At 39.8% G+C, this 14,169-nt stretch overlaps 1 protein-coding gene across 2 annotated transcripts in view; it reads right to left on the reverse strand.

Moving 5' to 3' along the window:
* Positions 1 to 5,766: 5,766 nt before the first annotated feature.
* The window catches only part of LOC115253492 (mucin-2), a 55,840-nt gene continuing 47,437 nt past the window's right edge, over positions 5,767 to 14,169 (reverse strand). The window contains exons 1-3 of one of the 2 annotated variants that reach the window (XM_029874495.2): positions 8,212 to 8,335; positions 6,917 to 8,067; positions 5,767 to 6,736 (exon numbers count right to left, since the gene is read on the reverse strand). In XM_029874495.2, coding sequence (XP_029730355.2) covers positions 6,250 to 6,736; positions 6,917 to 8,067; positions 8,212 to 8,229 — 1,656 coding nt within the window. In that variant the 5' untranslated portion in view covers positions 8,230 to 8,335 and the 3' untranslated portion in view covers positions 5,767 to 6,249. Of the gene's footprint in view, positions 6,737 to 6,916; positions 8,068 to 8,211; positions 8,336 to 14,169 lie in introns of those variants that run through there. The other variant, XM_029874496.2, reaches the window with a different exon arrangement.

A 14,169-nucleotide genomic window follows, 5' to 3' on the forward strand; every position in this document is an offset into this window, starting at 1 on the left:
TTTCACATCTGTAATTAGGATTTTCAAAGTAAGTTTATTTATTGAAAGGCCATCTAACACAGATCAAATACAGCATATGTTTTGGAATCAACTGTACTTTATCCTTCTCTGCTAATCGCTTATGTGTCGTAAGTTCGTTTCAGCTGGCACGCATGCCATTTCATTGAAATTTAGCCTTATTTTAACGAGCAATGGTTTTAAGTTGAAACAAATTAGGTTCCTGCCCTCACCATTGCTAGCAGCAACTATGACCAGAAGAGAAAAAAAAATTGAGATTATGTATTGGTGAAGTACGAAGTCATTTTATTTCGTACAAAATAATACGTGAGATAAACAAAAAGGCTATTTACTCCTTTTAATGAGATTTTTTTTTGTATTTTAAGAAGCATGACTGCATCTTATCTTGTTGATTCCCACCATTCTCACTTCTAAAACATGCTTGCATCCTATTGCGGTAAAATTTGTCCAAAAATTTCGTTTTATTATGTTGAACCTTAACACCTATGTGCCTGAGCCCCATTTTGCACCCAATTTCAAAACTTCAAAAATCTGATTCTCAGTCGTTCCTCAACGAAAGTTCATGAATTTTTGACAGTTGATCACAAAATCCTTCTAGTTTATGTAACCGGGATCATGGATCCGGATTTTTCCGTTGTTCCGGATTTATGGCCGGGGGTACTGGGGTAACCCAGACAACCAGTAATCGTATAAGATGTTGCATAAGATGATAAGGTGGAGGCCATATGCGTGCATGCCTCCATTTGGGCGCATATAAAATGTACGCATATCGCCTCCACTTTATCATCTTATGCAGCATCTTATACGATCACTGGTTGACTGGGAACCTCCTTATCAGATAGAGGTGCAACCCATACTTTGCCTTTGAAAACTAGCTTGCACCATATCATACTTCATGATTTTGCAAAGCAAGAGTATTGGACCATGTTTCTAGAAATTTCAGATACACTGGCCACTTCTCCGGATGTTCCGGACCCAGGTGCCCCTAGGGAAGTGGCCACTTACTGACCGCTTTTGAAACCTAGCTTGCGGCATATCAAACATCATGATTTTGCAAAGCAAGACAAAGTTTAATATATCGCAAGCTAGTTTCAGAACCGGTCAGAAAGTGGCCACATCTCTAGGGGCACCAGGTTTCTGAAATATCCGGAGAAGTGGTCACTGTATCCGAAATTTCTGGAAACATGGTCCAATACTCTTGTTTTGCAAAATCATGAAGTTTGATATGTCGCAAGCTAGGTTTCAGAACCGGTCAGAAAGTGGCCTTTTCCCTGGGGGCACCAGGGCCCGGAACGTCCGGAGAAGTGACCGGTGTACCCGAAATCTCTGGAAACATGGTCAAATACTTTTGTTTTTCAAAATCATGAATTTTGCTATATCGCAAGCTAGTTATCAGAACCGACCAGAAAGTGGCCACTTCCCTGGGGGCACCAGGTTTCCGGAACATCCGGAGAAGTGGCCAGTGTATCCGATTTTTTTGGAAACAAGGCCCAATACTCTTGTTTTGCAAAATCATGAAGTTTGATATGTCGCAAGCTAGGTATCAGAACCGGTCAGAAAGTGGTCACTTACATGGGGCTCCAGGTTTCCGGTACATCTGGAGAAGTGGCCAGAGCATCCGAAATCTCAAGAGACATGGCCCAACACTCTTGTTTTGCAAAATCTTAAAGTATGATATGTCGCAAGCTAGGTTTCAGAACCGAGCAGAAAGTGGCCACTTCACTGAGGGCACCAGGTTTCCGGAACATCCGGAGAAGTGGCCGGTATATCCCAAATCTCTAGAAACATGGTCCAATACTCTTGTTTTGCAAAATCATGAAGTTTGATGTGTCGCGAGCTAGGTTTCAGAACCGGCCAGAAAGTGGCCACTTCCCTGGGGCACCAGGTTTCCGGAACATCCGGAGAAGTGGCCAGTGTATCCGAAATCTTTAAAAACATGGTCCAATATGATATGGTGCAAGCTAGTTTTTGCAGGCAAATTATAGGTTGCACCTCTTTCTGATAAGGAGGTTACCCCAGTACCCCCGGCCATAAATCCGGAACAACGGAAAAATCCGGATCCATGATCCCGGTTACATAAACTAGAAGGGTTTTGTGATCAACTGTCAAAATTTCATTAATTTTTGTTGAGGAACGGCTGAGAATCAGATTGTTGAAGTTTTGAAATTGGGTGCAAAATGGGGCTCAGGCACATAGGTGTTAAAATGCAGTTACCTATGGTTAAGGCATCATGCCATCGAATTCTAATGTCTTTTGATTTACGTGTCAGAAATGGTGCATATGATAAGACTGGAGCCTGTGGATCAGAAGGTCTTAGCTCAAGTTCAAGTACAAATACATGAAAAACTTCAGACTCTAGTTTAATTTAAAAACACTTCACTAATACTTCACTTTTGCAAAAGAAAATAAAAAATGAATAACTCTTTTAAAGAAAACTAGAAAGGACGAGCACATTCCTTTTAATTCTACTACTGTGCTTATCTTCGGTCAGATAGGCCTATTTCGTCTGTGACTTACAGACTTCTTCAGTGTCAAGTGCTCGATTCGAGTCGAGCACTTGACACTGAAGAAGTCTGTAAGTCACAGACGAAAAAGGCCTATCTGACCGAAGATAAGCACAGTAGTAGAATTAAAAGGAATTTGCTCGTCCTTTCTAGTTTTCTTTAAAAGAGTTATTCATTTTTTATTTTCTTTTGCAAAAGTGAAGTATTAGTGAAGTGTTTTTAAATTAAACTAGAGTCTGAAGTAACAAGTTCTACTAAAAGCTCTAAAGTAATAGTAAAGTACATGAAAAACGTTTTTTCTTTCCTTGTAGCAGATAGGATGATGATTCAGCCATGTCTCCCAAATAATAATGATGGGAATCTGTTAATTAAGCCTACGACTAGCTAGATATTTGGTTTACTTGTTGATAAAAAATCGTGACGACGAAACCAACTGGGCAAAATATTTATTGAGCATCTGCTTAATTACGATCAATTTTGCTAAAACTTTTCAATATGGTGGAACAGATTCTGGACTCAAAATTTTTCATGCAACTGTGAAATTTACTTGCACGTGAAAAAAATCGTTCTGATAAACTTGAACAAACAAACGCAAATTCGAGAACAAGCATATATACACCGTGAACTAGTTCCAGCTGTCAAATGGGCGTTCTAGAGATCGTGAAATCTAGTTCACGGTGTACATTTATCATTGTTGTTATCGATCTCGTTTGTTCCAGCTGCCGTGACTGGGAGTGTACGTATATCGGAACGGATTTACGCACAAATTCACACAGCTGAACGATGAAGGGAAACTTCATTCTTATTATACACTCTACAGTTTCGAAACATGACTTGGATGCCAAATTGCGATAAGATACAGTGACGTAGTTTCCCTTGCAGAAAAGTGGAAATAATACTTCCAGCTTTACAACTTAATCGAGCCTTGAATCTTCGAATCGACTGTCTCATATTTACTCAACCATCTGCACTAATTTGTAACTGTTACAAATGAGACGAAGAAGTGTAACGACGTTTTAATCATGGGTAATTTTGTTTTATTTCCTGCTGGCTACTCTGTGCAATTTTTAGTATATAAATATGTGACAAACTTTTGATAAATAGTCCATGAAAACGAATTCCTACGCATATAGGGTATGTGTGCCATCAGTAATCTCACGCTCCCATATTCATCCTATTCGAAAACAAGCGATTACGGCACCGATTGATTCCGTTCTTTGTGTTTACATGGGTGCTCACTTCTAACAAAAAATACAAAAATAAGAAACAAAACAAACAGCGCTCCAATCCCTTGTTTTTCGTAGGATGAAAATGGGAGCCACATGCTTAATAAGGGAACCAATACCCTATGATGTATGGATGATGTTCATAACAAATAGAAGCAATAGCTTATTAAATTAGTCACGTGAAACAATGTAAATTTACATTACTTTTAAATAGATAATCGTAAACATATTATATTTTTCATTGTTTTTTTTTACGAAAATTGTTAAATAACTTTGAAATACGCAATTTAAACACCAATGTGTTTGGCAAAGTTGTAGAGTATTGTTCTAACTATATTTCAACGATATTTTTGTCACGTTCACGGTACAATTTTCTGGATATTGGTGTCCATATTCTAGAAAAAGCTCTAAAAAACATAAAATTTATTTGATACACCTCAAAACCTGCATCAGTTTGACTTATTTTTGTACAGAAGACTTGTTATTGCATATGGATTCAGAATTTGATGTGACACGGATAGATAAAAAAAAGTGAACAGGTCTATTTTACATGTACCGTGATTTCGGGTGAAATTGATCATTTTTCGTAGATTTTGGCGAATATTTTTTGAATACTTATCGATATGGTGAAATTTAATGCTTTAAAACAAGTACGACCATAGTTTTCATCTGTCAACGAGGTTAATAATTCTACTGCAAATCATTGTATTACAAAAAATATCATTTGAAATAAAAAATCAAAAATTTTAATTACGGGATGAAATTGATCAGTCAGTGAAATGTATTTGTAAGTGCTGAAAATATGTTTTCCTCCTAAACTAACCACCTTGGAATGCGAAAAGCTATGCAAAATTTTTAGAAGTTTGCTGAATTTTTAATTATTTAAGTATAAAGTTTAATAAATCTTGAGAAAACGCCTGAAAGTATGCAGTTTTCATACTAAATATGTTATTACTTCCGCAAAAGTACAATTTTATGAATAAATTTCAATATTTATAGAATTTTTGATGACGAAATCGGGTTCAGCGAATACTTGACAGCTAGAAACATTAATTCGAATATTCATTACATTTGCAATACAGCTACAGCAACAAAAGTTTGAAAGTATTTTTGAAGTTCGCCTGTCAGGCAATTTCAGAAAATATTGAGTTTTATACAGAAATGTATGACTAATTGGCTGTAAAACATGTAAACTCATCATTCAATAACTTCTGAGGCAGGTGATGAACATTTTTTTTTTTCAAATTGTTCTAGGTTTAAAGCGTTATTTTTAACAAATAAAAATGGCTCTCTCGTCGATCAATTTCACCCCACTGATCAATTTCACCCGAAATCATGGTACTGAAATACAAACAAAATGCCGTCTCATATTACCTAGCTAGGGTATAATATAGATAGTAGAGTAAACATAGATCCGCGGACACCGCTGACTAAAATGTTTCAAGCGTGCAAGTAGTAACTTTCAAAAGTGCGACGATTGAATATGACGTCATGCGTTCCATTGATGTTGTCCTAATCGTGACGTCATGCTCGTTTGGATACAGATTTTGACAGTTCGTTTGGATACAACGGATTCATCTTAGCGGATCTATGTTTACTCTACTATCTATAGGGTATAACATTATTACCAGGCGTCGTATCACTTTGCGGTTTTCGACAAAGTTGTTAGTCACCGTAAAACCAAAGGGTTTTATCATTAAACGCTTACAGCGCCATCTAGCGGCAAAAATCGAATACTTAAGATTTCTACATACATTTGGCCACGTTTTTACATACAAACTTCAAGCCTGTTGAGCGCCCCCTTAGGCTTAATCAATTTTGCTCAAATTTTGAACGTAGCTTCTGGGAGGGCAAAACAACCGATTCAGAAGGTAAGACTTGGCATTTTTCAAAATTTTTATTTTTCATATTAGTTTAGGCCACTTTAGGATGTTCCGATTGTTTGTCGTGATATTCTCAGGGATTTTGTCATTGGTCATACCCCTTCCCATTCGAAGAAGAAGTCTACTATTCAACCGTTTACTAATGGATTCAAAAACACAACCATGAAGTCTTTATTTCGCGTGCCATCATTTTGAACACATTTTGGGTTACTGTACAGCTAGTTTCGATTTTTTTTTATTTCGTTACACAGTGCATTGGTTTCGTACCGCTGAAGCAATCTGCTCACACTATTCTGACGAAACCTTTCCGAAGAGTTACAACACTTCAACAAACAGCTCTTTTCGTCGGGCAGCTTTCGTCGTTATTATTTACACTAAAATGAAAATACATCTATTGCTAACAATTGCTAAAACACAGCGTTGAACTTTGTATCAACAGAGAAATGTTGAGTATTTGTTTGTTTCTCTCGTTTTAAAAAGTTAGGGAAATCTGGATCGATAGAGCACCAGCTTGCGGAAGGAGGCAAAGAGAAGCTACGCTTCTGGCATATCTCATTTCTACGACAGAGGACGGAGTATTATTCCTTGTTCATACGACATCGTTACGAGGTTTTCATATTAGACAAAGTTGAATCGTTCCGCTTCCGGTGGAACGACGTCTCGGTTCAGGGAGGATCGCTTCACGGTGGCCGTTTGCTGAACTGGAAGATATGCGTTCGTGGGCGTACACGCGATGACGGTTTCCGTCAAACGTTCGGTAACGGTTTCGGTGCGCGTACGGGTAACGGTTGGAGTTCCCGCGTCCGGTAGATACGTGTTGACGGGCTTGCAGATGGTTTGCGTAACGGCAGGGAGTGTCACGGTAGAGTAGATGGTGGGAGTTGACGTCAACACCGGTGTGGTGGTAATGGTCTTAGTGTCCCGAACGGTGACTGTTGAGACGCCTGCCGTGATAGTCGTTGTGCTAGTTGCTCGTGGAGTCACGGTACGGACAACAGTGCTGGTGGTTGCAGCGGTTGTTGTGATCACATTGGTCGGGGTGAATGTTCTAGTGATCGTGGACGTAGGGACGGACGTTTGTACAACGAACGATGGAGTGATGGTCCTAAAAAGAAAGAATACATTAGTTGTTTAGTTAGTCTAATTCGTGCTCAAATAGTTTCATCTTCGCGTTTCAAAATGCTAAGAATTAATAAAGTGTCTTTAATTGCGTAGATAAAAACTACAAGCGGCTAACCCAGTAATGGTGAAGAGCCTGCATGGCATTTACCAGAAAATTACTTACCTCGTAACGGTTCGCGTATCAGCTGTCTCCTGCACGACGAAGGTTGGCGTTAGCGTACGAGTCTGCGTATTGGTCGAGTCCAACGTGATCAGTCTGGTAGACGTGGGCGTAACGGTTCGATCTATGGTCACCGAGTCCAGATACGAGAGCCGGGTCGAGGTTGGCGTCACTGTGCGGTTGACGGTTACTGATGCGGCGTAGAACACGTTAGTGGAAGTTGGTGTCACGGTTCGGTTGATGGTAGCTGCTACCTCGTAGAAAACATTCGTACTGGTTGGAGTGACAGTCCTGTTCACGGTTACCGATGGAAGGTAGAACAGACTGGTCGATGTAGGAATGACCGTACGATTCACTGTTACAGAAGGCAGATATTCAAGGTACGTTGACGTAGGAGTAACTGTTCGCGTTTGGGTTACGGAATCCAAGTAGACTAAACTGGTGTAAGTTGGTGTTATTGTACGAGTAATGGACACGGAAGGCAAATAGCTCAGGAAGGTGGAAGTGGGTGTGATGGTCCTGGTCACCGAAGTGCTCTGGGCAGTGAAGACGCTGGTAATTGTAGGAGTTACAGTGCGAGTGTTCGTTACAAAAGGTGTTTGACTGATTACTACGGTAGTAGTAGGAGTTATAGTACGAGTTGTGGAAAGTGGAGGTCCACGTGAAGTGATCGTCGTTGTCGTAGGAGGTAGAGTAACCGTTGTTGTAAGGGGGTTTGGCCGAACTGTAGTTGTAACAGGCTCAACCGGTGGCAAATACTCGTTACACAATCTCGTGACCTTCGTGGTAGTTTCCGTTATGGTGGTCGGAACAGTCTGCGTTACGGTTTCCGTCTGGACCCTGGTTGATACTTCCGTTTTCACTTTGGTTTCAATTTGCGTGGATGTTCTGTATTCCGTTCGCACTTCCCAAGGGCAGGACTGGGTCGTATATTTGTAGCCACAAACATCTGGTCCTCCTACACATTCGTTAGTTGGCTCGGGGAATGGCACTATTGGTTTATCGTTCGAATATCCACTGAAAACGTTTTCCGATTCGCTTGGTTCGAGTACATTTTTGAACTGCTGAGCTTCCGAGTCTAGTCCAAGTTCCAGTAATGGAATATCTGCCCGACAGACCGCTAGCAGCGATACAATTGCCAGAAAGGGGAAATTCTGTTGAAAGAAAGAAAAACGAAAACAATCATAAGTGGTTTCATAGGAAATATTTCAAACATAGTTATGGGTCACTTTATTAGAATTTTATACTGATAACAAAACAAACAATTTCAAAGGCCGTTCACCAAGATGGAATGCTACCTTGAACGAGGACGCCATTGCTAACAATGCTATTGTGAACCAGAGAGTCAACTCCTTCCCGTCCGGCGTCCGATGATCGAATGCTGAAAATTTGAATTGCAAATGCTGTTTCAAATGGACGCAGTCACAGCTTTTCAATATGTTTTTTTGAAAAGAAAAAATCAAGCGAACCAAAGAATCGATATTAAAAATCGGCAAAAATATATCGCCGAAAGAAAAACAAACTGGTTTTTGCGACCTGCGAGATTCTGCTAGCCATCTTCGGTTCCAATCATCTGGTCCAAAACCTGCTTTGAGGATTGCGGTTGTAGGTATTGTCTGCTGTTCTTTTCCGTTGTTGGGAGGGGGATGATGTAGCCATCATATGTTAATATGATGATAAATATTTGAAAACTATACCGACGGACGCGGATCCAACGACCTTCCGTGGCTTTTATCACGTTAGGCTTGTGGTCTACGGGTGACACTTGTTTGCAAAGATTCGACCGACAGACCGTAGGAGTGTTCTAGCTAAGTTGGCTGCATCGTGCAGTATCGGTTGGCGAAATGATGGAAAAACCATACATACGCTAAGGACAACTAGCTGTAGCTATATGGGTGATGTAATGTCAATGGATTTGTGCAGGCCAACAACCTATCAGAATGAGATCAGTGCATGACGAATAGGATGAGAGTGGGAGGATTTGGTTCAGTTGATTTTTGAATTTTGTTACCGTTGAAAGAGAACCAAATAATTATACTGTTTTCATAAAGTCATGTTTTCCGAGGTCTCAAGCTCTAGCGTGCGCAGCTTTTTCTTTTTTCTCACTCACTCTCGTAAACAAACACGCGAAAGAAACAGATAATAGAGGGGGCGCTTTGTCCCCTCTTTTATCTCGCTCTTTCTTGGGTTCAACAGAATGAACGAGCGAGAAAAAAAGGCTGCGCTCGCAAGTGGCCTCAAGGCCTCAAAATATCAACACTTAATCTACACTGGTGCAAATCTCGATTAAAGTGACACTTATACACACTAATAAATTACGCAATCCTGCACGATTCATTCATTGTCTTGGTCAAGTCAACCTCAACGAAAATTTAGTCTTTGTTTCTATTATACGCCTATGCACAATTGGTTTTCGAAAGCATTGCAGAGAGTTTCAGTGGATTTTAGACGGGTTTTATAGGTGTTACAGGTACGTTTTCGGGAGTTTCCGAAAGTCTCACTTGCTCAACATGGGGTCTGAACGGCACCGAGGGCATTTTAGGAATTCTCAGAGCATTTTACGATGGTTTCAGAGGCGTTTTTGGGGGTTTCGGAGAATCTCAGGTTCGTTATATGAGGTGCGAGAGCGTTCAAGGGGGATTTTGGTGGCATTTCAGGAAGTTTCAGAGCATTTTTGGAGGGTTGGAGGCGTTACGGAAGCGTTACAGAAGAGTGTCCGGGGGTTTCGGAGCCTCTCATGTGCATTACATGGGAACCGAAGGGTTTTAAGGGGGATTCTTGAGGTATTTTAGGAAGTTTCAGAACATTTCCGCAAAATTCAGAGGCGTTACAGAAGCGTTATGGAGGAATTTTCGGGGGATTCTGAACCTCTCACTTGCGTTACATGTGGTCCAAGGGATTTTGGAAACATTTCAGGAATTTTTGAAGCATTTCCGCGGTATTCAGAGGTGTTACGGAAGCATCACGGAGGAGTTTTCGGGGGTTTTGGAGCATCTTTGGTGCGTTACATGCAGAGATGCCAGATATACAGATTTTTTCTGTATTATACAGATGTTTGCTTCTATACAGGCAAGATACAGAGTATAGAAAAATACAGATGTTTAAAATGTGATACAGATTTCTCCAGAAAACATTGAATTTGAAGTTATTTTCAATAAATTTTATGAAAACTTTATAAATTGCTGCTTAAACTTTAAAAAAATTATGAAAATCTGTAAATTTTCACACATGTTTCAGAAAAATAAATACCAGTAAAAATTTAAAACCGTAAAAAAGTAGTACATCATTGTTAGTTTCTATTGAAATCTGGGACTCTCGGTGTCTGCTAAACCCTCAAATACGGCAATACAGAAAAATCTGTATTAATACAGATTGTTGATAAAAAAAAAATCTGGCATCTCTGGTTACATGGGGTCGTGGGACTTTCAGGAGCACCTTGGAGGCATTTCAGAAAGTGTCAGAGAATTTTTAGAGACCCCATTACAATATCTTTTGAAACTTCCCTGAAATACCGTTTGATTTAAATGGTGAAACCACCTGATACGACCTGATTCGAAAAGCCTCTGAAACCACCTTTGACACCATTAATAGGGTCCATAATCTCCCTGGTATCGTACCTGAAAGCCCCTGAAATGATATTAAACGCCCCTAAAACCTCTAGGAACGCCCTAAAAATGTTCCTGAAACACCCTGAAACTCTCTTAGATGACTCTGAATTGATTCTGGAATTCCTTGAAACGACTCTCGAACCCCTTGCAACGCCCTTTAAAGGCTCTTGAGATCTCTTGAATTGCACTTAAACTGCCGTCGGACGCATAAATGTCACATGTTACATATCGACATTTTTGAGTTTTTTATGTCAAACTTCATATTTTGATGCGTATTTTTGGAATATTTGGTCAACATATGAATTTACATATATTTCGATAGTTGAATTGCACTGAAGAGGAACCAAACCATCATCGTTTGGCAAAAACTCAAAAGCAGTTTTCTCGCTGAAATTTCAACCACTGTTAATAAAAATTTATCACTGCACTCTGGCCACCATCTGGATAACCGTGAAAAAATTTTCAATGACGGTTTTGTGACTTACGTGAAGAAAACTACTTTTGAAAAATTGATGATTGTTGATGATTGAATGATGGTTATTTGAGCCTGAAGTCAAACAAATGCGACCATAGCCAAAGTTTATTTTGAATTGCGTTTTCTCGAGTTTTTCTATTGTAACATGTGACATGTATGCGTCCGAGGGCAGTTAAGTCCCTTGAAACGTCCCTGAAACCCCTTTAGTACTATTGAAATGCCCCTGAACTCTCCGTAATCCCATTAAAACGCCAACAAATCTTGAACGAATGCCGCCAGCACCACGCTAATGCTGAATATGAAAAGTGAGATTTTTTTCAATATGTTGTACAAAATACAACAACGCGAACGCTCGAGAGTTAAAAGGATCCTCTATTTCACTGAAACAACCCCTTAAAATGCCCTTGAAGCACCTTGAAACCCCCTATTTTGGGCTCTCTGGAAACTTTCTGAAAACCCCCTAATGCCAAAGAGCAAGACCTGTTCTCGCGAACTACATTCCCTCATTAAATTCGAAACTTAATTTATGCATAATTTTCCCTCTTTAAATGAAATAAAACAGGGCATAAACTTTTTTTTTTAAATTCATGTAGTCCCAGCCATGTGCATAAAAGAGGTTCCAGTGTGTTAATCCTTGCAACTCCATTCACGATTTGTGGAAGTATTCATGCTATGCTGTGCTAGGCTAAACACCATTTAACTCTTTCAACATATGTCAAAAGGCAATCCCGAGATGAACCGGCTTACTACCGAAAATCTCGTAAATAAAGGAAAAAAAAAGTGTGGCAGTAGAAGATCTCAGTTAATAAATGTGGTAGTGTTTATAATAACCCTAAGCTGAGAAGCAGGCTTTGTCCCAGTGGGTACAAACAGCATAATGACAAAAGTAAGCCTAGAAAGCAGCAACTGTTATAGTGAAAATATAATACCGAGAAGCATAAACAGAAGAAAAAAAAACAAGTGAGGAAAGTACAAAAACCTAAGAAAAACAAGACACAAGCGCCTAGGTTTTTGTAACATATCACTATGTTTTAGAATTACTTTCTGATTCTCGTGTAGTATATTACCTCTCTTACACAAATAGTAATTCATCTGCATTCGCCAAATCACCGATGAACATACCTAGGATGTAGGACCGCTAGCTATACATCTTCACGCAAACCGGTGATGCAACGTTTCACTTTCTTCTGTAGGTTTTATTAATTGGCTCATTACAAAGTAATTGTCGTGTTTGCCATTCAGCAGCGGTAGAATCGCAAAGTCATAAACGAATGACTAATAGAACCACTGTAGATTTATTGAATATAAACACGAGTCAATATGGGCGGTCGGGATGATATCCCTGAGCCTAAAAGTATGATCACGCAAAATACTGGTTAGCGATGAGAAATAATTGCATATGGAAGTTTCTTCGTAATAGCTGCTCCACGATGCTTACATTAAGAGGAAATATTTCCGAAAATTCATACCTTATATTATTCACTCTCGAGAAATCGGTTATAGGAATTAAAGACGTTAAACTTAAGGAGCAAAAGATTCTTATTTCATTAAAACGTGATAATCAAGAAGTTTGTGGCAAAAAGTTGTAAAACGTCTCGTCATATAAGGACGCTCCCTAAACCAGTACCATAATAATTTCATCCATAATAACCAATCGAGCCCTCCTCCATTACGTTTGTTCCTCTAATGTGTAATGAAATGCGTAAACTACCCAGATGCCAAGCGCATCCAATAAACCTACCAATTATTTATTCACTGAAGTTTCTAATCTGCGGCGTGCATTCCCTGATCAGATATTAGCTGACATAGCATCCGTGCGAGATTGGTTTGGGTACCGTATTGCCACTGACTGACTATAGCACGTTCCTACGGTAGGCATGTAGTACTAAGTGTAATAAAAGAAACCCAGTCAAGGCCGCTACTGCACCGTGCACCGTGTAGAAGCCATTCGATATCCACATCCTCCCATTATAGGAATGAAGCGGGAGATACTATCGCTAACCGACAATGACTGGACAGGAGATTCGCACGTTAATTGTATCTTCTGAAGCATCATCTCCACGATCATCGGCGCGGCGTGGAAGTGGAGAAACCGGATAAGTCACGGGCTCTAGCCTTCTTACCTATTGAACTGATCTATGTTTCTTGCGCTTCAGCAAGGTATGGAAATCGTCTTTTAAGTTATTCCCTCTTGTATGCTTAATATACGAAAGCAGTGTTAGGAAGAAGTTTCGGAGATTTGGAACTATTTCACTACAATAATACCTCTGACTTAATAGGACTTTATTCAATTTTTTGACCTTTTAACACTGACTGTCATATCATCATTTGTTAGAAAGTAGTTAATTAAAAAAATGGAATTAATCAACCCCTAAACGATTTGTTCGAATCCATACCATTAACCAGATTCCATTACAAATTACGATGATTTTATTTGCAAATTAACACAAAGAAGAATTTGCATACATACAGCACACCTCAGCTTGCAAATCGTATAGATCTTTCAGAGCAGCCTTCCTCAAAGACTATTCTGCCCATTCAGACCCACTCAATATATTACGTCACGATGGTCATCTAGGTACCGTGCATAAATAAAGTGAACCCCCTCCCTGCTTAGAATTCATGAGTCCATCTTGTACACTACACTGCGCTGACTAATTGTTCGGGCTTCTTGCAGGCAGGGCAGGCCAGGCCACCTTTTTGCCGGACGTGAAATGCAATAAACAGCAAACAACACAGACCAGCTGTGCTCATTATCGCACATTTCTCATCTTTTATTTGAAACCACTTGTTTTTTCAGCAGTTTTTTTACGCGCGCAGTGCTTTGCGCACACGGTAGGGAAGCAAATTGATTGCCACCACTTTGAGTGCCGGCATGGTTCATGCTAGGCTAGAGGGTTAGTTAAGCCTGTGCAAGCCGGTTTGATGATGATACAGGCACTTTGCGAATTGACTTCAGTTTACTGGAGGTATTGAACCACTTGGGAATTCTTCCTTTTTCTCACTAAGGTAGATTCTTTTCATAGAGTTAATGTGTCGATAGCACTACCCACAGTTACCAAGTCAGGATTCAGGAGCTTTCTTCTGATATGATATGATATGTTTTGAATTCGTTTTACAGTCAGATATAAAGATGACACATGCATCCTTCGGCACTAGGGGTCGCAGTATCA

This window comes from Aedes albopictus, chromosome 2, assembly GCF_035046485.1.
Source record: "Aedes albopictus strain Foshan chromosome 2, AalbF5, whole genome shotgun sequence".
NCBI classification, from domain to species: domain Eukaryota; kingdom Metazoa; phylum Arthropoda; class Insecta; order Diptera; family Culicidae; genus Aedes; species Aedes albopictus.